Below are 25,753 nucleotides of genomic sequence, written 5' to 3' on the forward strand. Positions count from 1 at the left end.
AATTCAATGAGATAAGTTAAGTATGTTCTATGTACTATGTAGTATGTACGAGAAAAAATAAAACGAAGAGAATCAAAGTATAAAAATTAAAACAATCAAACATAAAAGTTATAAAACATTCACCTGGCTGTAAAGAATGGAACACTACCATAGACCCAAAACTTGCCAACTGCCATTTTAGCGGCATCATGGACCTCCTTGTTCCAACCCATGCCCTCAAGCGACTGTTGGGACCTAGGAGTAGTGCGAGGCACAAAGAAGGTATCCAACCTAGATTTACGAATCCTAGGTCCAATGCTAACACTCCCACTACAACTACTAGTGCTAGGAACATGAGAAGTGGCAGTGGCACTGCCACTTACAGAAGTAGAAGCGGAAGCACTAGCACCAGCAGTAGCAAACTGAGTGGGACGATATGGAGGTAAGGAAGAAGGGCCTCCAACACAACCTAAATGTGTCCCTCTTCCTAAAGTTGCCTCTCTCCCAATGGCCGCTCGATCCTCCTTTTGTTTCTTTTTCCTTTCAATTTCCTCAACCATTACATAACAATCACGTACGGCCTCAGGGAGTGCTTTTAGGCATGGTTCGGCATCATGTCCACGCACACCAAAAATATGGTATTTCAGTCTATATATACCTCCATGGAATATTGTTTTGCAAAATGTACATTTTGTTTGCCCCTTTCCTTGCCCTGGAAAATCCTCATGATATTTCCAAGTAGGGTCCTTTCTAATTGGGGGTCTAGAAGCTGAAGTAGACATTGTAGGATAGTTTTGTGAAACTTGAAGTTGAGGCAAATAATAAAGTGAAGTTTGCTGCAATAAAACATAATAAATCTACAAACATACAAAAAATTCTGGAAGAAAATGTAAAACTTTCAAAATAAATAAATAGAAAATGGAATTTTTGCATACAAGAAACAAAAAAATCTTCAAAAAAACAATCTTACCTTTTACAACAAGCTTGAAATGAGCTGCAAACTCTTCCTATCCAACTCTTGATGCACCAAATCCAAACACAATGCAGCCCCAATATGATAAATGGAAGAAATTTTGAACTTCCTCCTTGCTGGTTTTTCTTCAATGCACCCTTGTTTTTCTTCACAACTCACTTTTCTCCTCCTATTTTTCCAAATGAATGAAATGAAGTTCACTTTTAGGGTTGGAGGATAAATAACATAAAAAAAAGAAATTAAAAAACTTTAAAAAATGCATTTTTTTCTGCTTTTTTAAAGCCTTGCTGCCGGCCGAGTCCCAAGCATGGGACTCGCCGAGTTTGCGAGTTTATGCCAAACTCGCCAACTCGGCGAGTCTGGCGAGTTTGCCCCCTGGACTCAGATGAGTCCGAATTCGAGCTCGCCAGACTCTGGGGCATGAATCGTACTCGGACTCGCCGAGTTTGGCGAGTCCTGGGTGATTTTCCGATCTCTGCCTGAGGGAGTTGATCATCTGTGACTGAGAGTTTGATAAGCTTGACGACCTCTCGATTCTTCACATCATGTTTGTCTTGATCATCACCTACTATTGTAGGACGAGATTCCTTGCCCAAAACAATCTGATCAAGGCAACAATACTAAAAAATGGTAAGCTTGTGCTGTTTCCAGGTATTGTAGTTGTGGCCGATGAATTTTTGATTGTGTTCCAACATGATGCTGGTCAAAGATGCCATCACGAAACTGAGGTTGAACGAGCTCAATCGAGTGAAAGCAAGAGACAGAAGAATATGATTAAAAAATCAGAATAGAAGCAGTTGCAAAAAAAATTGAAACCCTAGAGCGAAATTCGAGGCACGAATCGCAATGCATGAATTTCGAGGTTTGGGAGAAACCCAGAAATTGAAATTTTCTGCAAATTTAAACCTGAAATTTTTCCCAAAAATAATTAAAAAAATAATAATTTGCAAAACATAAATAGCTTTGATTTTTTTTTTTTTTTTAAATCGTAAAAAAAAATCCCTAGAGTGGCAAGGCAGGAAAAACCGAGAAAACCTTCATTCAGATTTCGGGTTTAACTGATAGGGTTGCAGAGAAAATCAGACAATTTTTTGACAAAAATCGGAAAAAGAAAATGTAGCCGAAACCCTAGGTCGCAGAGAGCGCTGCAGATAGGCATCAGAAAAAATGCGTTGCTGGTTAATAAAATCGGGACTTAGGAAAAACAGCCGCACAGGTAAACAAAAATTTGCGGCGCCGTTAAACATGCGAAAAAATCGCGTCAAAAATCCTTGCCGGCAGAAGCGCACGAGAAAATCTGAAGTGGTTTTTTGCGATTTTTTGTGAGATCACGGAAAAATGCGATTTATAGGTCGCGATCTGCAAAACAAAATCCGTGCGGGAAGAAAACCCTAGGCGGATTCTAGACCTGCAAAAAAAACGCGAACCCTATCCCTACAAAAATTCGCCCAGGAATAGAAAAACCTGCCCTTTTTAAAAAGAAAAACAGATTAAAAAAACACTCTTAAAAAAACTTCGAAATTTTTTAATTTCCATGCTCTGATACCATGAAAAATAATTGAACGATATACAAACGTATATATTGAGTTTACAAGACAATGTTCTATAAAAAGAACAAATTGTTAAAGAGAATGACTAAAAAACTAAATACTAAATAAAGTTTAAAAGCTAATTAAATAAAAAGCTAACTATGCGTCTTTAATAAAGAAGCAATAGTTTACACTTAACGAGCTAAAAACTAAAAAGCTAAATGACCATTAAACAAGGAACTAAATATAGATGACTAAAATATAATTAGATATTCTAATACTCCCTTTATAGTATTTCACTGATTAAGGTGATGATTGTATTGGTGTCTTTAAAATTTTAATGGAGTGCAAGAGATCAAAATACAAAGCATATGATATATGCCTGCCACAAATGGGTAAATTTAATAGCCATGTCTTTAAATTTTTAATGGAGTGCAAGAGATCAAAATACAAAGCATATGATATATGCCTGCCACGAATGGGTAATTTAATAGCCCCGCCCAATCTCTAAAACCAAACAAGGAAAGAGAACCTTGTATGATTCATGGCAGGCCTAGGACACCTTCAATTTAGTCAGTAGCAGAAGCAATGATTGGACTTAGCAAAAATAGTAAAATTTGGTATGTTTACAAGTCTTCATTAAGTAATTTTAATATGCAGCAAACAGTTCTGTTGTGAGAAATCTCCTTGTATTATCTTTATAAATGATGATAGCATTCAAAGCCAATAGAAAGAAAGACAAATGATTAAGGTCAAAGTATAGGGTTGAATCATCATCCAGTGATGGACAATTTAGACAACTGTATGAATAAGACCAGTGAATGCACATTGCTAATACAGTCCCATACACATATTATGGACAATGACTTGAGGAAACACAAGGCATTGTTCAACATTAATAGTAAGCTAGAGGTATCAAAGACAATTTAACAAGTTTTGCTCATACCAAGCATTCAGAAAATATAGAAACTAGAATGAGTTTGAGTAGACATTAATAATACTGTCAAGAAAGGGATTCAGTAGTTTTCAAGCGGGTGGATTGAGCAATACAGTTAAGGATGCCGACTGATTCATCAAGAGACATAAGTGATTTAATCGATGAGCATTATAATGATGGCGACAATACATAATGACATAGACAACGTATAAAGGCAGTAATCAGCCTATACAACAGTGATTTGTTTATATAATACAAACAGAAATCAATATAACCATATATGCGATCTCTATTAAAATCAAATATTATTTATTAACAAATGATAATGGGACCTGAATTGAAGGGCGCCTCTCCTTGGATAAATGCCTCCCTCCATAAAGTTGCATCTTGTCAAATTGACATGAGAAGGTATAAAGGAGGGAATGAGGAGTATGAATCAGATAGGGAAGATCGAATTTTCTAGTTATTTTTACTGGAAGCGCTCAGAGAGCATTTGGCAGCCAAGTGAAGGTGATGATCACTCGTCATACCACAAGGCAAAGAACACATGCACAAGAGTGAAATAAACAGACAACATCAAGAAGATTGCATGACCACAAGGGATACATCAGGAAAAGCGATCAGAACTTAGTACTTCAACACTCTATATCAGAGCATTAGTTGTACCATCGCATGATTATAAAGAAATCCTCCAGGCACAGTGATCTTAACAGTAAAGAGATCAGAACTTATACTTCTATATTAATTTCAAGTAGCTGAAGCACAACAATCATGGTACATTCGGCATATATAAGTATCAGACCCATTGTATGTTGAAGTCTACATTAGGTATCAAGGACCGACTTCTTTTGGATCAGCATATTGTAATTTACATCAAGTGAAGGAAGGTTATATTATTATCTAATAAGGCAGCCCATGTTCATATAAGTCTCATTAATAAGTCTTTACTATAAGTTATTCTTGATATAAATAATATTTTCCTTATACATTTCCAATCAAGCTATATGAACTGTAAGAATAATTGAATCGATAATTTGCAAAAATTAGAGAAGATCCCACAAGGGACATTACAGGTAATGACATCTTTACGAGCTGATACTTATCCAAGGAAGTGGTATTAGTGTTGTTTATTTGTCAGTTCTCCTGTGTGTATAATGCCTCTGTGATATATGTGAAAGAAGGCAACATATCAAATGTATAATCAATGTACAAGCATAAAAGGATTCTATTGAGACCTTCTAAATTAAAATTTTAACAATAAAAGGGCAGTGTTTTAGGAGTAGGACATATGTTAGGGATATGAAGGTCTCATCAAGAGTGCTTATTTAACTCATGCACATGCTGGCTTCTACAAAATCATATGCTTGTTGCTCCAATTGCCCTAAATTGTTTAGCATGACAATATTACACTGAGGGATCTCGGAGAACTCTTTTACCACATCAAAAAATACTTTGTTGGCATTGACTAGGCCAAGGTATTGTTCCTGGCTGTAATAAAACCTACAGAAGGACCTAGTTTTGTCTCAGCACGTGCTATTCCCATTTCAATTATTGAAAGGTAATGCTCTTACTAATGTTGCATTAGATGGTTCGTTGTCTTCATATCAAACCTCTTGCTTTCTGTGAATGCTGACATTTTCCTCACTTAGGGATTTACCAAATATAAAATATATTAGCTATAGAAAATTTACCCCATTTTATATACTAAAATTTAAAATACATTTTTAAAAAGTTTTCTGTGAATGCAACTGGCCCCATCCTCTAATAGTGAGGCTGCATATCGAATATGGTGTGTTGGATGAATTGAATTTCATTTCCGTACTGGAGCTAATATAGTGTAAATGTGTGAATGTGTGTTGACTGTTGAGTATTGGCAAATGAATGTGCTTAAGTGTATCATCAGAGAATGACTTCTTCTAACTCCCAATACCAAATTGAGAATGAAATGGTCTTGCGAAATCCGAAGTAAGATATATGAAATGTTTTTCACATTTGAAAATAGAAATTGTTGAATACTTTTTGCCTAAGTTGCATTTGGGTTACGGCTTAGGTACATGTTAAAATGTTTGAGTGTTATATATATATATATATATATATATAATGTCCCGTTTTAGGATAACTTGGTATCATGGGACAGTTATTTCAATTTCTTGTACTTACCATAGATTACAATATCTGATTTTGATTATGAATTTATATAATTGATAGTATAAAGATAAATATATAAATAATGACACTTATCAATGTCACTTGCTCTCTCTAATAGATGCAATGATGTATATGCTGAATGAATGATAGGCCAATAAACTTGCCTTCCACCAATATTGATGAGTGATACTGACTGAGTACAGTGCTGTGTTGTATCCTATGTTACCCGGGGACACATCCCCAGTATTTTTTTCAGGTGTCCTCGTCCAGGGGACGTCCCGGGGACAGGGGACTCCTAGGGGACGTCCCTATAAATTCTGCATATTGACAGTGAATTTTGACAATGAATTCTATAAGCAATTTGACTAACTCTCAATTTAACGCAAATTTGGCACAAGAACTCTGCTAGTTCTTATATGTTAAGGTTCTATAGGTTATATGTGCATGCTTTATCCATGTTTTCATATGAATATTTAAAATTTCCCTATAGATTTTAATTTTCCCTATTTTTATATAGCTGTCCCCTTTGCCGTCTCCTTGCTGTCCCCAAAATTGGCAAAAAAAGTCATCGTACCGGAAACACGTACCCCTGTCCCCTGTTGTCCCCGTCCCGGAGACTTGGGGTAACATAGGTTGGATCTGATCATGTGAATTATGCCACTGTGATATTCCAATCTGCAACTAGATGCAAATGCTCTGCCTGATATATCGATAGGTTTCTGCAATGATCTTTGCTGCTATGTCTGATGTAAACCATAATATATGCAGATCTGAAGTTGCTGTTCCTGATGTGAAGAGATAAGCTTGCAACAAAATAAATGACCGCTGTTCTAGATATGTCTGTTGTTGCATGCAATGTGTTGGTGCCTTTCCTGATTTGTGCACTTGCTCCTTATGCAACCGGTGGGGTGCCTTAATGGCAAACAGCTCTCAAAGAGAAAATCCGAACTGGATGTAGAAAAGAAATAGAAACTTAATCGATGATGAATTGAGAGATTGTGAATGCCCTCTTATACCATGCGCTTAGGATGAGAAGTCACATGGATAATACATGCCTCATGTCTCTTTGTGATTGCCTTCCTTCATAACACTTATTAATCGTACTACTCACTTATAATCGCATCCTTTTATTATTATTAATCTCCGAACTAGTGATCGATGGTAATTGGGTTGTCATCATGCCTCTTCATTGAGATTAGTCTCTAACTTGTAACCGCTGATCATTATTTGACATCGTGTAACTTAATCATAATTATTAATCGATATTTATTCTTGCCTTAGCTGATATCATTATAATTCAGATTATGGGTAACGGCATTATGAGGTGGTTAACTATTGTTTAGATATGGTCACCTTTGTCAACATGTATGGATCTTGGTAAACTTGGCACCAACGGATTTAAGATTGCCTACTTTCGATGTGTTTTCACGATCTAATTTGTTCTTATCGTGATATATTACAGTTGGGTGCATATGACTCCTTTCACCCTTATACGATAATATCTATTTGGTTGACCTTCTTTAACAGTGATGGAAATGGATATGATATGGGTGAGGTTGACGAAGAGTTCCCTTTACGAGGAATTATATGATTTGTGTATCATTACACAGTCCTCCAAGCTGTCTTGATGATGATGTCCAATCATCTTATAAAGGCTAAAGATGGGGACATTACAGTCTCCTCTTCTTGGAGATGCTTGTCCACAAGCATGCCATAATGATCCCTTTCTTCCTCCAAAGTTCATTCCTTCTTCCTCTTCTCCTTGGTTATGGGATCTTTAGGTTTCAACCATCCCTTGAAGAATCCGTGTACACCTTCCTTGAATCTATGGATGTGCTTGGAAAGTGTCATAAAGATGGTGCCATCCTTGGTTTGCTGCTGAATATTCGCCTTAAGGTGTTTGCTTACTTGCCTTTGGAGACGGCTTTGTATGTTCTTCCTATAATTCTTTAGGGACCCATGGCTTATTTTAGATAGATTCTCTTGGGGAACTTCATCAAGTAATCCCTTAAGACCTTAAATATGGAAGTCATGGTCTTGAAGTTTTGGGTGAACCTGCCAATAGATTCCATCCATTGTATACCTAATATTAATGTCTATGTTTCCCAATTTCATCACACAGAAATCATCATTGAACTTATAATTCCAATGGTGACCTCAAGCAAGGGTGCTATTGTGTGGCACTGTAGTCTTGAACCATTGGCCATTACTATGGTGAATCCTTCTTGTTCATAAGTCAGAATTTCTTGGGATTGGATGAGAGTAGAGTTTAGGAAATTATGTGTGGCTCCGTTATCTATTAGAATGGTCATGGGGTGGATGTGTAAGAATCCTTGGACCTTAAATGTTTTAGGCCCATAAGATCCCTGGATGGCAGCTAAGGTGCCACCTTTCTTTTGGAGGGAAGGTGGGCTAGCCTGTAATGTCCCACCCCAGGTGGAACATAAGAAAACTGCACTGTACAACCTGCTTGTTTATTTTTAATTAAACATAGTATGTTTTCTCTTTCGTTTTGTGTTTTTTAAGAGCTAGACAGAAGTTGCAGAATAGTTTGTTGTGTTGACAGAATCTGAATGATGTATAAGAGCATGAAATAGATGTTGCTATCAAATAGTAAATCTGAAACTTAACAATATGGTTTGCATTCTAAAATCAGAGTTTTCAGATTAGTCTACAAGTCTGAAATACATAAAACTGAAGTATAAAATTAGTCTAGATTACTATGCAAAATTACAATACAGTTCTAGGCATACCCATGAACTGCTCTTGAAACCCTTGTAGAAAAATGGATTAGAAAGGCTGTTTATAAGTCTGATATAGGAGAAGGTAGCCGCATAGGTTAGTTAGGAAGCTTTTTTGCAGCAGCAACTAATCAGCTTCTTCCACTCCAAGGTGATTCCCACAGCTAGGTAATGTTTAGCCCTTGATTTTGATGATGATTGCAACTGAAATCTTCTTTGTATAGCCTCCCAAAGGTTCTAACAGCCTGCAAACACCCAAGAATGGAGCGGACTAACCAGCAAGCTGCACACTCAGAAAATCCTTTTCAGATTACTCTAGAATCACTCCAAAACTGATATACAACTATTTCAATCTGATGGTATTGATGGATGCTTGTATAACCAATTCTTAAAATGGAAAATGATGCCTTTCTTCAACCCACACAAGCCAGAAAGGGTGTCGGCCTAGCACAGAAGCTGCTCACTCAAAAAATGATTCATAGATTGCTTCAACTTCCCAAATTGATTTAAATCTTGAACTAATCTGCTGGAAATGAAGAAACTTGATGACCCAAATGCTGTAATGCAAGAATATGTCTCTTCGTCACTTCAAACAAGCCAAGAAAGGGGACGACCTCTCAAGTAGGCACCTCTTTCAGATTTCAACCAGCAAATTAACCTTTAAACTGATTTCTTTGAAGCCCAAATGAAATCCCTGCAAATAGGATCTCCTTGCACACTCTGGGTTGATTTCTCACAATTGCAAGTGTGTTTACTTATGGAGGTTTTCGTCTCCACAAGAAGCTCAAACTGTAGACCAGCAAGCTCCTCAAGGAAGCAAGTGAAATAATCAGCAACAATAATATGCCCTTCTCGTCGCAAGATGCCTTTTTATTCTTTCCTTCAAGTTGTGCGCCCTAATTAGGGTTCCTTACCTAGGTACCCACTTAAATTTAACTTGAGTTTTACTCTTTCTCTAATATCTCATTAATACCCCTTTAATCTTGAGACTATTTAAACTTTTAATACCTTCACTTAATAGGCTTTCATATAGTTTTAATCTAGCAACTTTGAGATAATGTGTATGTTAACTGATTCCAACCAGAACCAAGCTAGAGCACCATCTAAACCCAGAGGAAATTGCCTAATCAAGTGTCCTCTAGCCAACCTGTTAGTCTACGAGGACTCTTTAATAGACTAACCCCTGAATACTGATACTGGCTAAGTGGAAGGGGACATTACATAACCTCATCTTCTAATTCCCTACTGTCCGAATCATCATCTTCTTCTCCTTCAGTATTTGGCCTAACTTCAATGTAATGAATCTTTCCCTTCCCCATGCATCGATGTCTTGGCTCCCATGGCTCCTTGCATGTAAAACAAAGTTTTCTTCTCCTTAGGTCTTGTTGTGTTGCTTCATCTAATTGGTTTCTTCTTGGTGCCTCCCTTTGGAAAAGTGGGTCGGTTTGGTCTTTGGGTTTTGCTGGTTCTTTGAATAGTGGTTTGCTCTTCATTGTTCCTTGATCCATATCCCTAGATTTCTTAATGGCATCTTGTAATGTTTTGGGATTGAGAGCCTTTATTCATCCTCTTAATGGATCCATTAGTCCATCCATGAATAGAACTATTAACCTTCTTTCAGATATCTCAGTAACTAGGATTGGCAATCATTGGAAGTCCATTATGTATTCATCAATAGATCCCTTTTGTTTAAGTTGGGCCAACTCTTTGAAGTGAAGTTCCGCATCTTTGTTGTCATATATTTTAATTAATCTCTCCACAAATTCAACATAAGAGGTGATTTGTGCATGCCCCATTGTGGTCATTCCGTGGTACGGCCATTCATGTGCTACCCCATCTAGATGTAGTGCGGCATATTTGATGGCTTCCTCTTCGGAAATAGAGTTTATTGAAAGTAGGTGTCAATCTTTTGTACCCATGCTCGTGCGGTGGTAGTTTGGAACACATTTTGGAGTTTGGTATTACTTTTTTGATTTAGGGCAAATATCCACAATAAATTTCCTCGCGTAAACATTATGGTCATCGTGATTATTGTTTCCATTGTTTCTTATGCATTTAAATATAAGTTTGTCGATTGTAATGCCCCTTCTCGCCTAGCACATGAATAAATAAATAAATAATAATGCTAGCCTAGTACTTATTCTCCCGATAGGTTAAAGCATTAAGTTAATAAAGGGGGTAAGGTGATAATTAAATTTATTGGCCAAAAAGCTATAGTTGTGTTAATATGAATTTAATTATTCATCGGCAATCATTAGATGGGGTCACTTAAGTCATGCCTTAAGTCTTCCTAGGCCATTCTCCATGGTGCGATTCATTTAATAAGAGAGAAACATTTTTAATTTCTTAAATCGCCTAGTCAAAGTATTGGAGAAGGAAATCAAAGCTTTTTGGTCTGAAGGAATTTTTGTAAAAGGTTCGATTGGGGTTTTGAGGGATTCATTCTATCAATCATCCTCTGTTATTGTATTCTCTCTGCAAGAGACAACTTCAGCCTTTTCAGGATGCAAACCCTGAAAATCACAAGTTTGGATGCAACCCTAGGCATCATATGAGTTCACAGCCAATCATCAAACATGGAAGGCGATTAGTTCTGTAAATGGAGACAGTATTTGGTCTGCAATAACACAGATTCTCTTTGTTCGATTCAGTCAGAAATAACAACAAATTCAACAAAAGCTGCAGCGATTTATGTTTATGAATTTCTGTGTGTAATTGGGAAATCGTGGCTTGTGTATATGACTACAATCTGCAACGAGGTCTGCTTAAGTCATTGGCAGCGATAATCAAGTTTGTAACAAATTTCTCCCCTACTAATTGTTGCTATATATTCATAGTTTTATCAAATTTCCTTTTCGCACTCCTTTGCAGTTTCATTTTGGTTGAAGCATGTGTTGAATGATTCCATTTTCTCACAACATCAGTATTCAAGTGGCCTAGTTAATTTATAAAATCCTTTGAGATCTGGGAAAGTTTATTTTGTCGATTCATATGCATATATATATTTATATAACGTCTGTCTGTATGGAATCCATCAGGTACTGAAGAGAAAAGAAAACATCATTAGCTTTAAGTTAGGGTTGCTTTGGCTGGGATTAATTTCCTTTATAATTGCTATCACCCCTTCCTTAGTCCCAAAGTAACTTATAACATGGCTTTCCTCTATCCTTTTAGTGATAATTATGATGCCACTGCAAATTGCCATTCTTCCGTGATGGATCATGTTCATTTCACCCGACCTGTAGACTGCTTTTCCTGATTATGATATTCTTGTAAGAAGCGAAGGGTCTTACGGGTTTTGAGATTGTGTTTTTTCCCGAGATAGGGTTTTTCTATGAACTTGGTATTGCATTTTAGCGCCGAGGGTTTTGAAATTTTTTCTGGCTTTTGCTTGCTGCAACCTAGGGTTTCTAGGTCTATTTTTTGGGGCATATGACTGGTTCTTATTTTTTGCTAGGGTTTTTGAACCTCTTAGTAAAATTTTTTGACTGATTTTTTAAGATAAAATCAGGGTTATTTTATGACGAGCACCTTGAAGTCCGTGCCTTGGGATTTGTGCACGTTGATTGATTTTGACCAATCCATCAGTCTGTTGCTATGCCTTGGGATTTGTGTCCGTAAACTGTCAAATTTTTGACCCTTTTTTTGAAGTTTGCAGTCGTGTGATTTTTTTGTGCATTAGAATTTGGTATGATGGTGTCTCTGACAAGCATCAAGTTGGAGAGTAGTAAAAAATTCAACGGTTGAAATTATAACACGTGGAAATAGCACATGTTAACAATCTTTGAATATTGGTGTCTAGACTAGATTGTTTTGGGTAAGACTGCTCGACCCTCAGCAACAGGAAAAGATCAGAACACGTTCGATGAGCACAATCGAGAAGCGGTGGTGCTCATCAAATTATCAGTCACTGATGATCAGTTGCCTCAAGTGCCATCTGGCAAGACAACTGTAGAGATTTGGACTCATGAAGGATCTCCATGAAAACATCCGACAAAAGCCGAGCATTCTTTTTGAAGAACATGCTGTTTTCCATTATGATGGATGATAAGATGTCTCTGCAAAAGCATCTTACGAAAATCAAGGATATACGCAATCAGCTAGGGGTGGTGATCACGCTCAAGAGTTTACCTTAGTCCTACGAGCATTTTATTGAGACACTCACTATCACTTTGACTAGTGTTGATCTCAAGTTTCCCGACCTCTACAACAAGCTTTTGCAGTGGGATAGATGGAAACAACAATTTGGTAGTAGCACTAGCACATCCTCTATTGAACAGGCATTCACTGCCACAGACTCAAACGAGGGCAAAGGCAAGTCCTTCTAGTAGAAGGGACAAGGAAAATCTCAGGAGAACTCCAAGAAGAATATCTAGTGCAAATAATGTCACAAGTTTGGTCATATGAAGAAAGACTGCAAGAAACGACTGGTGTCTAAGCAATCTAAACAAAGAGGGTCTCAATAGAAGGCCCATGTTACAGAGCATATTGAGCAGAAGGAGTTTGCCTTTTATGCTTTTATGGCCAAAAGACTAGCAGACCATGTCAAATCATCTGCTTGGTACATTGATTATGGAGCTTATCGACATTTCACTCGTCGGCAGAACTGGTTCATAGAATACACAACATTTAGAGATTCTGGGATCTTTGGAGGAGGCAAAGAGTAAATTGTTGTCGGCAAGGGCAATGCTCAGATTACATTTGGAGGGAGAAATCTGATATTACTCAATGTATACCATGTTCTAGGCATGGTTTGGCAAGACAACTACAGAGATTTGGACTCATATGAAGGATCTCCATCAGACGTTCTTTTTGAAGAACATGCTGTTTTCCATTATGATGGATGATAAGATGTCTTTGCAGGAGCATCTCACGAAGATCAAGGATATATGCGATCGGCTAGAGGCTATTGGTCACAAAATGGAGGAAGAAGACATGGTGGTGATTACGCTCAAGCGTTTACCTCGGTCCTACAAGCATTTTATTGAGACTCTCAATATCACTTCCACTAGTGTTGATCTCAAGTCTCCTGACCTCTACGACAAGCTTCTATAGTAGGATAGATGGAAACAATAGTTTGGTAGTAGCACTAACACATCCTCTATTGAATAGGCATTCACTACCAAAGCTTTGAACAAGGGCAAAGGCAAGTCCTTCTAGCAAAAGGGACAAGGAAAATCTTAGAAGAACTCCAAGAAGAATCTAGTGCAACTACTATCACAAGTTTGGTCATATGAAGAAAGATTGCAAGAAACAATTGGTGTTTGAACAATCTAAACAGGGAGGGTCTTAGCAGAAGGCCCATGTTATAGAGCATAGTGAGTAGAAGGAGTTTGCCTTTTATGCTTTTCTGGCCAAAAGATCAGCAGACCATGTCAAATCGTCCGCCTGGTAAATTGATTCTGGAGCTTCTCGACATTTCACTCATCAACGGGACTGGTTCACAAAATACACAACATTCAGAGATTCTGTGATCTTTGAAGGGGTCGAAGAGTAAATTGTTGTCGGCAAGGGCAATGCTCAAATTACATCTGGAGGGAGAAATCTGATTTTTCTCATTGTATACTATGTTCTAGGCATGGAACTAAACCTTCTCTTTGTTAGTTAGATTATGTGCCATTCTTTGAAGTTGGATTTTGTCTTCAGTGCACACAAGTGCAACATTGTTGACAAGGAGACTCTCACCACTAATCCTGTTGGCCTTGAGGATGATGGTCTTTATAGACTTGTTGACATTGGTTATTTTCAGGAGCATATTATGGCAGCAAAGAGTTCTTCCATCAACACACTTTGGCATTAGGAGTATGGGCACCTAAATGTTCACTATCTCTCTCAGTTGGCTCGGGAGGGTTTGGTTGTTGGCTTACCTGAGATTTAATCACCGAGTCATGGTATTTGTGGAGCTTGCCAAGCAGGAAAGTAGCATCGAAGTCCTTTCTCAGATGGTGATGCTTGGAGAGCTTCCAAGGTCTTGCAGGGACTCCATGTAGATGTTTGTGGACTAATGAACATTGCATCGATCAGTGGCACCAGGTATCTTTTGTTATTTGTCAATGACTTTAGTAGAAAAATGTGGGTGTCTTTTCTTAAAAACAAGTCATAAGTGTTTCCTGAATTTCAAAAGTTCAAGGCCTTAGTTGAAAAAGAGTCGGGGTGTCCTATCAAAACTCTTAGGTCAAATAATGGGGTGGAATTTTGTTCTACCGATTTCTCCAACTTCTTTGCACACCATGGCATTAAGCGCCAACTTACCACACCCTACACCCCTCAGCAAAATGGTTTTATTGAGTGAAGAAACTGCACAATCACCGTAATGGCTTGGTCTATGTTGGAACATAGGAATGCTCCTAAGAAATTTTGGGTTGAAGCAGTCTATACTACAGTGTACCTTCTGAATCGATCTCTCACACAGGCTGTTAAAGAGATGACCCCAGAAGAAGCTTAGTTTGGGAAGAAGCCCAAAATCAGCCACTTGAAAGTTTTTGGCTCTACTGCTTATTTTTGAATTTCAGATGCAAAGAGATCAAAATTGGATTCCAAGAGCCAAAAATTGATGTTCATGGGTTACAATGATAATCATAAGGCTTATCGGCTGATTGATGTAGACATTGATCATCTCATATTGAGTCGAGATGTTGTGTTTGATGAAGGAGGGTTTTTTGAGCTCTCTTCTCTTGTTTTTAGTTATGAAGATCAGCCTATGAAGGCTAAGGATTTGGGTGTTCAACTTCCCTTAGCTCCACTTGAAGGGAGGGATTTTGATGATTCTGAATTGGAGGATGTTGAATCTCCTAGGCAGGATCTTGTTCTACCAAAAATTCCTCAAGAAAACTTGGATCAGCATCCCGATGGGTTTCTTGCAGACACTCTTTCTCATATGGCTCCTCCTGCATTAGATATAGGTGTTTCTCTGTTGACCAAGATGGTGGGAAAAGACCATTGGTACTGTTCGTAATGATGAACTTGTTGAGGGGAGAATTTCTAGAGGCCAAAGCAAAAAGAACACAGTAAATTTTGCTCTCATGGAAAATCTTCAGTATTTATGAGCCTAGATGTATTTCGAAGCAAAAGGAATACTTGAATGGGAAAAGGCTATGGAAGTTGAGTATCATAGTCTTCAGAAGAAAAAACTTGGGTTTTGTTGGATCTTCCACCTCGGATGAAACCCATTGGCTGCAAATAGGACTACGAAGTGAAGTACAAAGCTGATGGAACTCTTGATAAGTACAAATCTCGGTTGGTGGCTAAGGGCTTCTTGCAGAAAGAAGGCATTGACTATGAGGAAACCTTTGCTCCTACAACAAAGATGAGCACCAACTGGTTGGTTCTAGCCATTGTAGCACAGTTTAGTTGGAAGGTCCATCAAATGGATGTCAAGAGTGCCTTCCTCAAGGGTGAATCGAAGGAAGAAGTCTATATGACGCAGCCTTAGGGTTTCAAGGTTGCTGGTAAAGAGCACTAGGTATGCAGACTGGTGAAAGCACTCTATGGCCTCAAATAGGCTCCTCGAGCATTGTAAATAAAAATTGATCAATATTTGGCTGGACAAGGCTTTTAGAGGAGTCCTTCGTATCCCAACTTGTATGTCAAGAATGCTGGTAATGGGATCATTCTTCTTGTCATCTATGTCGATGACTTGATCATTAGTGGTAGTGCAACACATTTGATAGAGCGCATCAAATAGAATTTGTGCTAGTCTTTTGATATGATAGATTTGGGACTTCTGCATTATTGTCTTGGTGTAGAGGTTTGGCAGACTAGTGGCAGTATCTTAATTTCTCAGTCGAAGTATGCCATGAGTTTATTGGATAAGTTCAGGATGAATGATTGCAAACCTTCATCTACACCTTTGGAGAAAGGGCTGAAACTATCAACCAAATCAGATTTACCTGTGGTGAATGAATCAGCGTTCGGGCAACTAGTTGGCAGCCTTATCTACCTTTGATCTTAGTTATGCTATGAGCTACATATCTCGCTTCATGACAGCCCCTAAGGCAGAACATTGGGTTGCAGCAAAGGGTGTCTCGAGATATGTGAAGGGTATAGTTGACTTTGGCATTTTGTACAATAGAAGCAAAGATCCTCGGCTGATTGCTTTTATAGACTCAAATTGGGCATGTTCCTGTTGATGATAGGAAGTCTACTTCTGGTTATGTTTTCAGTCTTGGCACGGGTGCAGTCACATGGACCAATAAGAAGCAATAGGCAGTAGCTCTTTCCTCGATAGAAGCAGAATGTCGGGGAACTGTAAAAGCAAAAACATGTGAGATAGTTTGGCTTCGAAGGATGCTTTTGACATGCAAATGTCTCAAGTAGGTCCTTCACCCTTGTACTATGACAATCAAGGGGTGCTGAAACTTGCCAAAAATCCAATCTTCCACAAGTGAACCAAACATGTTGAACTTCACTGTCATTGCGTTCGATAGCTTATAGAAGATGGATCAGTTAGTTGCAATATGTTCCAACTGAGGATCAAATTGCAGACATCCTCACCAAGTCTCTGAGCCTAGACAAGTTTGTAAAATTAGGGGGCAACTTGCTATAGTTTGTAGGATGACTATCCTCAAATTGCAGACATCCTCACCAAGTCTCTGAGCCTGGACAAGTTTGTAAAATTAGGGGGCAACTTGGTATAGTTGATAGGATGACTATTAAGGGAGGGTATTAGAGTAATTAATTATTTTTTAAATGGTCATTTAGGAATATTTAGCTTTCTTTAGTTGTAATAGGTAGTTTCCATCTTCTGCTTTTAATTGTCTCGTTTAGAAACATCGGTATGTAATTGTCTATTTATGTAATCTTCGTTTTTTATAATTTAATATCCAATTACCATTTCAGCACGTGCCTACTAACATGTTCTTCCCAGATATGTATGTAGAAGCTAGAATGCATTTGAGCATCTCCAAGCAGAAAAATTCATTAGGAGCATCTCCAACTAGTAAGATTTGTTCAAGGTGATTATGTTCATGTTGTTCGGGTGGGTGACAAAGGGAGCTGTCATATTATATAGGTTATATGATTGATCCATGTGCGTTTCATTTCAGTTAATAATACTAGTTAGGGCCCCGATCCCTACCCATAAAGTGAAAATTGATCATGGAAAAGCTATTGCTCACTTTAAGTTCTTGTTTTGGACTTGTGATAACTACGTCTGGGATCATAGTTCACAGAATGAGACTTTGAGAGTACTCAGCAAGCCAAAAATTTCTGACTCAGCAAAACTCGTCAACTCAAAAAACACTTATATTTTTCAAAAAACATAAACTTATGCAAAATACAGCTACAAAATGTATCAAATGAGTTTGGTGGGGATTTTGGGGCAACACATTTTCATAATTTTTAGAAGGCAATATATATTTTTTATAAAGCCTCAAAAGTAAAGTTTTTGGGGTATTCAATCTAACACTTTTTTCCACGTTTTTGATGCATTGTTGGCACAGTGAGTCAAGTTGTCAGACTCGCCAAAATTGGCATCTAGACTCTCTGCAAGTTAAGTGACAAAGGTTTGTCGGCAGAAAAAATGTGTGCAAACTATTTGGGACGATTATCCTGAAATTGTTCAATACATGTTAGTAAACATTTTGTGTTTTTTTTTTGATCAAAGATTCATACCACAAACTGATTGGCACATTCTACATATAATTGGATATTGTCACACAAGGCCATGGTTTTTCCTGAGTAGTATCCATAGTGGAAGTGATGTCAGGGTTGACTTTACAGGGCTTGGACAATTTAATTGTTAAGACAAGCTTACAGGGGGGCCCTTAAAATGGAATTCTTTCAACTTTTCAAACTTCCTTGCCTACCCACTTCTATTGACATCAAAAGTTTGGCAAGTAGATCCCATTTAAGAAATAACACCTGCACTAGACAACAAAAAGATGAGCTTATAGCATTTATAGTCACAATTATGTACAGTATTTCATCCAGCCAAGGTATAAGACACACGAGAGCTAAAATTAATTGCAAAAGAAGATCTAGCTGGGTCAAATAAATGTTTTCAATCTAATACAGATGCAGTTGGCATTACTTTTTTTAAAATTTTTCACTTAAATAATTGTGTATTTGCATCTCATATATTATTAAACACACCGTGTAGGCATATGTCTTGTAGTTATCTGGCATCCAACTGTTGAACTTCTTTGTACATTGATCTTATAAATGAATAATGGAGCATATTTATTTTTGATTAGCAATCATTATATGATTTATTATCAATCAACTTTATACTATTCACTTTTGGCCAGGTTTTATCCCTATCATTATGCTCCGTTTGCTTCTGATCTAAAGGGTCTGGCTGATTTGGAAATTATCTTTTTTCCTGGGAAGCCATTCAAACCATTGGATCAGCTTATGAGCACACTTCCTGCTTCAAGGTTAGACTCAGAACACAAGTTTAAACTCTTCATTTATAGTTTTTTGGTATTTGCAAGGTTTCTGCCTTAATTTACTTATTTTCTACTTTGTTTTAGTGCGAAGGCACTTCCTGAACAGTATAGGTCTCTCATGACGGATCCAAAGTCACCAATTATGGACTTTTACCCTACCGGTAAGATTTTCTTATATGTATTTGAGAGAAAGCTCCTTCTGGGATACCATTTCTGAAGTTGAAAATATGATTCACACTTGTTGTTTGTAACAGATTTTGAGATAGATATGAACGGTAAACGCTTTGCTTGGCAGGTACCTTTGATATCTGTGTTTAGTATTGGAATTTTTAATATTATTCTCTGGTCTTACAACTCTCATATTACCGATCTCTCTTATTATGATATTTCTGTCAGCACAGCTTTGTACCATTACACTTGATGTGCCTTATGTTCAGTTTCTATTCTTATTTTCAGGGTATTGTTAAATTGCCCTTTATTGATGAAACACGACTTCTTTCAGAGACTAGAAAGGTTGAATGCACTTTAACGGTATGTCCATTCTTATGCATAGAGATTTCAATTGATCTGTGTGTTTCTTTGACAGTTTTGATTCAAATCTTAACTAGTACTCTCGCAAATTATTTTGTTTGATATTATTAGCAGTAATCTCAGGCATTCTTTGATCTTTGAAAGTTCTGAAAATCATAATTTATTTATTTGGCTGCCTGTTTACAGGAGGAGGAAGCTTGCAGAAATAGTTTTAAATGGGATTTGCTTTTTGTGCATATTAGTCATGCCTTGACTCCATATATTATTTCCGTCTATAAATGTGCTTATCATCTTTCAAAAGATGAGAGATTCAAAATCAAAGAAGAAATCGACGTCAGAGCCAGGTTGGTCAGGTAGCTGTTTGTAGTATGATGCCTATCAAGTGATGGTTCTAGTAGAATGTATGTTTACCAAAATGTTCATGTATTTGAGTTAACATCTTTCTTGTGGAACTATTTCTGAATGCATTTTTGTACCATGTTTTTATTTTTTAAGAAAATCTCTTATTCACATTGATGGCAAAAATTAAATGCTATGTTCCATGATGTTTTGGTATGGGGATGACAGCAAATGTGGGAAGGTGTTTCTGGGATGTTAAGGGGAGGGAGACTTTTTCTTGGGGCTGGTAGTGTATGACAATTTGGAAAAGGGAGAAATCTAAAATATAAGAAATTTGAATTATTCATATTGCAAGGCTTTCATCATATTCAATTTAAAATCATACTATGAAGCATTAGAGCTGAATTGAAAATTCACACCAGAGTCAACACAAATTAACAAAATTTCATTGTTTTCGTTGTTAATGTCCACATATAACAAGTACAAAAAAGGCCCGAAGGCTACAAAGAAAAAAAAAAAAAATTATAGAAAACAACATGGCAACAACTAGATCTGATGTTGTGCTTGATTTTCATCTGGAAATTTTGCATCAACAGCGTAGTGTGAGTCTGAGTCACTCCCAATATGAATAACTAGCTCATCTAATGAGCCCCGAACAATCCCTTATGTTCCTCCTCTTCATCAAATTTTGTGGCATCATTTGGATCAACATCCCAATGCATGGCTTGAGTTCAATGATACATAGGACCCTATCGATCTTGAAATCACAAGGCACTATATGATAAGGGGCTCTATTTTTCATTCTACTTCATTTCTGTAATATTCTAGTATTAAATTCCAAGTTTTGCATTTTACGGTAATTGTAACCTACCATACTGCTGCAGCCAACCCAATAATTATGGACATGAATTCTTTGTGGTCATAATCTCAAGTCTTTAAATCAATGATTTAGTAATCAAGATCTTTGATCTTGAATGAAACAATGTACTCATCTTGGTTGTCTTGAATTGAAGTTTTGTAAGGAATAATCTCTTTGTTTGCTCTTCCAAATTCTATGTTTTTGCTCATGGGCTTTTCTGCACTGTGGTGCATACTAGTCTATTGTCATGGTCTAATTAGCACTCCCCCTCATTCCCGTCTACCTTAGTTGTCACACTTTTCTTTTGTTGCACCTTTTCTTTGTTCTGACTTTGCAGTTCAGCAGACAATTTGTTATATCTGGCCTCTTTATATGCATCAGTATCACAATGGTGGCAATAGTGTTCTTTTTGAAGCCATTATTCTTTTGAACAGAAGTGAGATTCTGGTGCTTTTTTCTTTTCTTCTACTTCAAAGATTTTACTTAGGATATAGAGGACATGCCTCTACCTTCCCGTGGCATTTTTGCCCCATTTATTTTGACATGCATTACTATACCGTAGGAATCACCAATTCTCTTTACTTTTGGATTTCCACTTGTCCTCTACTTTGAATGGTGGGCTTTAGCTTAAGGGTATGGGAGTCTCTGTAGAACATTTCTTAGATTCCTCCGCTTTTTCACACTTCTAAATCTCCATGTCCTTGTCCACATCCTTTTCTGGGGCTTTCTTCTTTACTGTTACCTTGAATTTCATGACCATCCCAAAATTAGAAATATCTGCCTTCATGTTAGTGTATTGGGCTTTAAGATACACATCTGTTGTGTCTTTTTCTATCAAATTGGGTATGTTTTCCATGCTTCTCGTCTCTTTTGGATTGTACGGAAATAGCTTTCCTTCACCATGGTTCCTTTCTCTGGTCAATATGGAAATGTGATAGACCCTTTGCATGTCTAAGCTAACTGTGCTGGCACCAAAATTTTGTTTGGAATTATCTATGATTCTATCCTATGAATTGGGTCAATTCATCATATGTTTAATTTTTCTTTTATTTGTTTAAGAAATATAACAAATTCTTATGGAATATAAAACTACATTTCCTGTCTTTCTATGTGAAAAAAAACTACAAAAATAAATTAAAGAAACTTAGTAACAAAATATCTAAATATGAAACACAAATATTTATGTGGAGGAAACTCTAATAAGGGTCAAAAACTCCAAGAATGAGATCTTGAACGTTTCAGTTCCTTTTGGAAGACTTCATTATAGAGGGACAAATAATTGCGTTCACTATGTAATATACAGCATTGTGATTTCATGTTACATGAAAAGTGCAGTGGATTCCTCTGGTTACGACTGCATTTCCTCATGACCCTAGAAATGCTTCTAATGATCCCTTAAGTTTTCTTTTCCTTCAGTTCATGTAATAACCACCCTCGAATATTAATTTGTTTCTGCCAATAGAATCATTAACACAATTTTGCTAAATAGAGTCACAACTGCTGTCATATGAGATAAATAATCAGTATTTAAGAACTTCAGTTACAAATGTTTTGATGTAAAATCACTCACAAATAGATGACAATATTTGAAATGATGAGATAGTAAGACACCCATTGAGAAATACCTCAAAATGAAGGGGAAATAGATTGGTACAGGTTTGTACACCCTGGAAATGAGCTTCTACAGGGCTGATACGTCCGTGTAAGAAGTTGTAGGTCTGCTGTCCAATTTTGCAGGTCAAAGCAGCACTGAAAATGTCCTTCAAATATCCTCCAACCTTGTATGGAACACCCCTAAAGGCCTTAAATCATGAGTAGACCAAATCAGCTTGAAACAACAATGGCATACCTTAATGATGATGAATCTGGTTGCTGGTACAGGTCTGAAATACTCTGGAAATACACTGCTACAGGTCTGATCAGCAAGCAAACACCCTAGAAAAAACTCACCAACTCTTGTCCAACACACCCAACATGAGCATAGGCCGAAATATCACTTCAAACTTCATTAATGTACACAGTCCAAAATCACTGTAAATGATGTCATAAGAAACTGAATACACACTGAAAACTGCTGATAACTGAAATTTGACTAACCCTGAAAACTGATAAGATCTTACTAGAATTTGCATTGTCACTCCTAGAGACCTGAAACCCATCTCAAATATATTGATAATATACATGAAATATAATTTAAAATATAAGAAAAATTCTTATACTACGTTTATTCGGTGTTCCATAGAGTTTCTTGATGCAGAGCCGGGGGGATATGGGGGATGCATCCTGGGGATGAGGGTACTTGGGGCCTAAGTTTGGGAACCGTAGGGGGGAGGCAGTGGGGGGTGGCAGGGGAGCGGTGCTGACATAATACATATAGTACTTGAAAAATTAGTTTTGAAAAGATAAAGATGTATAACATAATAACTATTACACTGTATAAGCCTAAGGAATATGTAAAGTTTAGTTTAAACTTAAACACATTGCATTGATTGCATCAAACTAGTAATGATAAATCATAAATATAGACATTGGAATGAGATTTTCAAAATTTCTGATTTCATTATCATGATTCATCAAAATTGCAATCAAGTTATCAAGATTCAACAATATTCAAAGTTCAAACTTCAAAAACAGTCGATGGCTAATTGTCTAGAGTCTAGACTCTAGAGGTAGAGTCTAATCATCCCAAAGCTCCTTGCCAAACTCCTCATTGCTCGAACTGTTGGACCCCACATACTCAAGCTCATCTATGCCGATACCAACCAGCCTTGTCTATGTAGCATCATCATCAATTTGTGTTGGCTCTTTTGGCGCTACATCCCATCTAGCTGCTAGACTCTCCTTGTACGTAGATGTGTTGCGGTCAATGATATGCAAGGCACTATGTACTGCCACAAGCTTCTTTGCTCTTCTAGAAGTAAGCCTGTTCCTCTTAATGTAGTGGATGAAGCTGTAAGTAGACCAGTTTCTTTCAATAGCAGAAGAACTAGAAACTTGGGACAGCAAACGAATGGCTAGAGTAGTTTTCAATGATCTAGGCCCATGCATAGTCCACAACTTGGGGTCCTCTTGTGACATAATCTCTAGATCTATCTTGGCTGCTTCTGAATATCCTGAAAGAATGGGAAATTTTGTCCACTCAGTATGAATTTGGCTAGCCTCTGTAGGAGCTTACATTTTGTCAATTGCCTTTATGAATCCTTCCTTCACCTCAACATCCTTCATAGGTGTAATTCTGCAGGGCCTTTGCACATACCACTTCGGGTTCAATGCATAGGCAGCCATGTGAAGGGAGTGTTGAGCTTTTCCCATCTACAATGAATGATCGACTGAATATGCTCAGTGTAGAATTGCAATGCGGGGTCCTTCTCTCACACAACAACTTCATTTGACCAAGCATAGAATCACTGCACTCTTACACTACCCCAAGGGAAGGTGCATTAGAATCCCCAAATTTAATAACTGTGAAGACTGGAGGAATGATGGAGACAATATATTTGGCGTCAGCCCAAAAGACATTATTCTTCACCACTCCGTTCACCTTCAACCCCTGCCGTGTCTTCAACTCAGGCCACCTGTTCCATTCTAATGTCATAACCATTAGTTGCAATGCCTCTTGCAACTCGAGCATCCTCTCCAAGAGAATAAAGTATGATACATACCGAGTCTCTACAGGTTTCAGGATTTCCTTCTTGGAGAAGGTTTTGAAGAGTTCATGTGGTGGTTGCAGATAAACATTTGCATATCTCTAGCATCACTAACAATTGTTTTGATTTAGCTGATTTTACCCATGTCCTTGAGTGCATTATTCATGACATGCACGTGACAAGGAGTTCACCAAATATGTCTATAGGCTGCCTCAATCAATTTCTGTGTTGCTTAGCACACATGGGCTGCATCTGTCACTACTTGCACCACATTTTGTGGCCCAGCCTCCTCTATCTCCTCTATAGCATCCTTGAGGATCTAGAACTGAAAATGAGCATCCTTGCTATGCCTTGAACAATCAATAGCCCTAAGGAAATAAGGGCCCACTATAGATGTAACCATGAAATTGATGAGTGGACGATGCCTAATTTCTGTCCACCCATCCATGATTATGCTGCAACCACTTGTGACCTAGGTTCTCTTCATCTTCTCCATCAAAATATTAATCTTTGAATAGTTTTGGTTCAAAATTGTTGTCCTCAATTTAGTTTCACCAGGTGGCACATATGATGGTCCTGCCCTTATTATCTTTGACACAACTTCCTTATAATAAGGAGAGTGGGACACATGGAATGGAATGCCATTGGCACATAAGAATTTGCTAGTGGCATCATCTGCCTCATCCTTTACTTGCACATTGAATAAATCTGCCAATGGTTGTGAAGATGGATCAGTCATTTTACATTTTCCCCTAGCCTCTACTGCCCCTGAACTGTATGGAATTGGTGGCCTTTGAGTTTGCAAAGTGGAAGTAGAAACTGTAGAAATCTGATTATTGTTATTGTTAGAGTTTTAGGTGACCCTACAATACCCCCAAGATCAAATGAAAGACCAAAATAACTGCCACAAGAGAATGCCAAGAAGATTGCATCACAATGTAAGATTGATGATATTGCTAATGGACATGTCAATGTACATAATGAACCTTGCTTATAAAGGCAAGGTGAATATGGAGGATTAGACAAGATGTTGACAAGTGTCCTAATCATAGTTAGAAGACTCGTGGGACTCGCCAAGACTCGCGAGTCTATTGGCGGGCCGAGTCAACTTGCCAAGGACTCACAAGCCGAGTCCAGACGAGTCCTGGCACAAGACTTGCTAGTTTGTGCCAAGGACTCGTGCGAGTCCTAAGTCGGGACTCGTGAGTCCGACTCAAAGACTCGTGATGCACAGAAACACGCCCAACAAAAGAGATAAGAACACGTCAAAACATTATCTAATGTTTTTTTTCAAGTCAGTCTCATTCTCTTCATCAAAATATATACATGAAATATGACATTTAAGTGTAAGTTTCTCGACTCCCAACAAAACTTGTTTCAGTTTGACTATTAGCCTGACCCCCCTCTCCTATGCTAGGTTCATCAGATGATTTATTTTCACTATGAATTTCTACTTCAACCTCTTGATCTTCATCCTCAGTCATGCTGTAAGAGTTCATTGTGATAATGATGCTGCAAGAAACAATGTTAAAAAATATAAATCAGAAAACCTATGTGCTGTTGTTTTGAACAATTTTGAAGTAAAAATTAAAACTTGAAGTTTTGAACAATGAATTTGAGTGTATCATTCAAGGAAACAGCAATGAAAATGATGATTTCTAAGTTTTCTAACTTTCTAACAG

The 25,753-nt window shown here is 37.6% G+C and overlaps 1 protein-coding gene across 2 annotated transcripts in view; it reads left to right on the plus strand.

The window, feature by feature from the left end:
* Nucleotides 1-25,753, plus strand: part of LOC131071687 (5'-3' exoribonuclease 4) — a 132,135-nt gene that overhangs the window by 101,731 nt on the left and 4,651 nt on the right. Inside the window, exons 14-18 of one of the 2 annotated variants that reach the window (XM_058007628.1) lie at nt 18,555-18,683; nt 18,780-18,856; nt 18,950-18,990; nt 19,152-19,226; nt 19,413-19,579. In XM_058007628.1, the coding sequence (XP_057863611.1) occupies nt 18,555-18,683; nt 18,780-18,856; nt 18,950-18,990; nt 19,152-19,226; nt 19,413-19,579 (489 nt within the window). The remainder of the gene's footprint in view (nt 1-18,554; nt 18,684-18,779; nt 18,857-18,949; nt 18,991-19,151; nt 19,227-19,412; nt 19,580-25,753) is intronic. The other variant, XM_058007629.1, reaches the window with a different exon arrangement.

Source organism: Cryptomeria japonica, chromosome 10 (genome assembly GCF_030272615.1).
Source record: "Cryptomeria japonica chromosome 10, Sugi_1.0, whole genome shotgun sequence".
Classification (NCBI taxonomy): domain Eukaryota; kingdom Viridiplantae; phylum Streptophyta; class Pinopsida; order Cupressales; family Cupressaceae; genus Cryptomeria; species Cryptomeria japonica.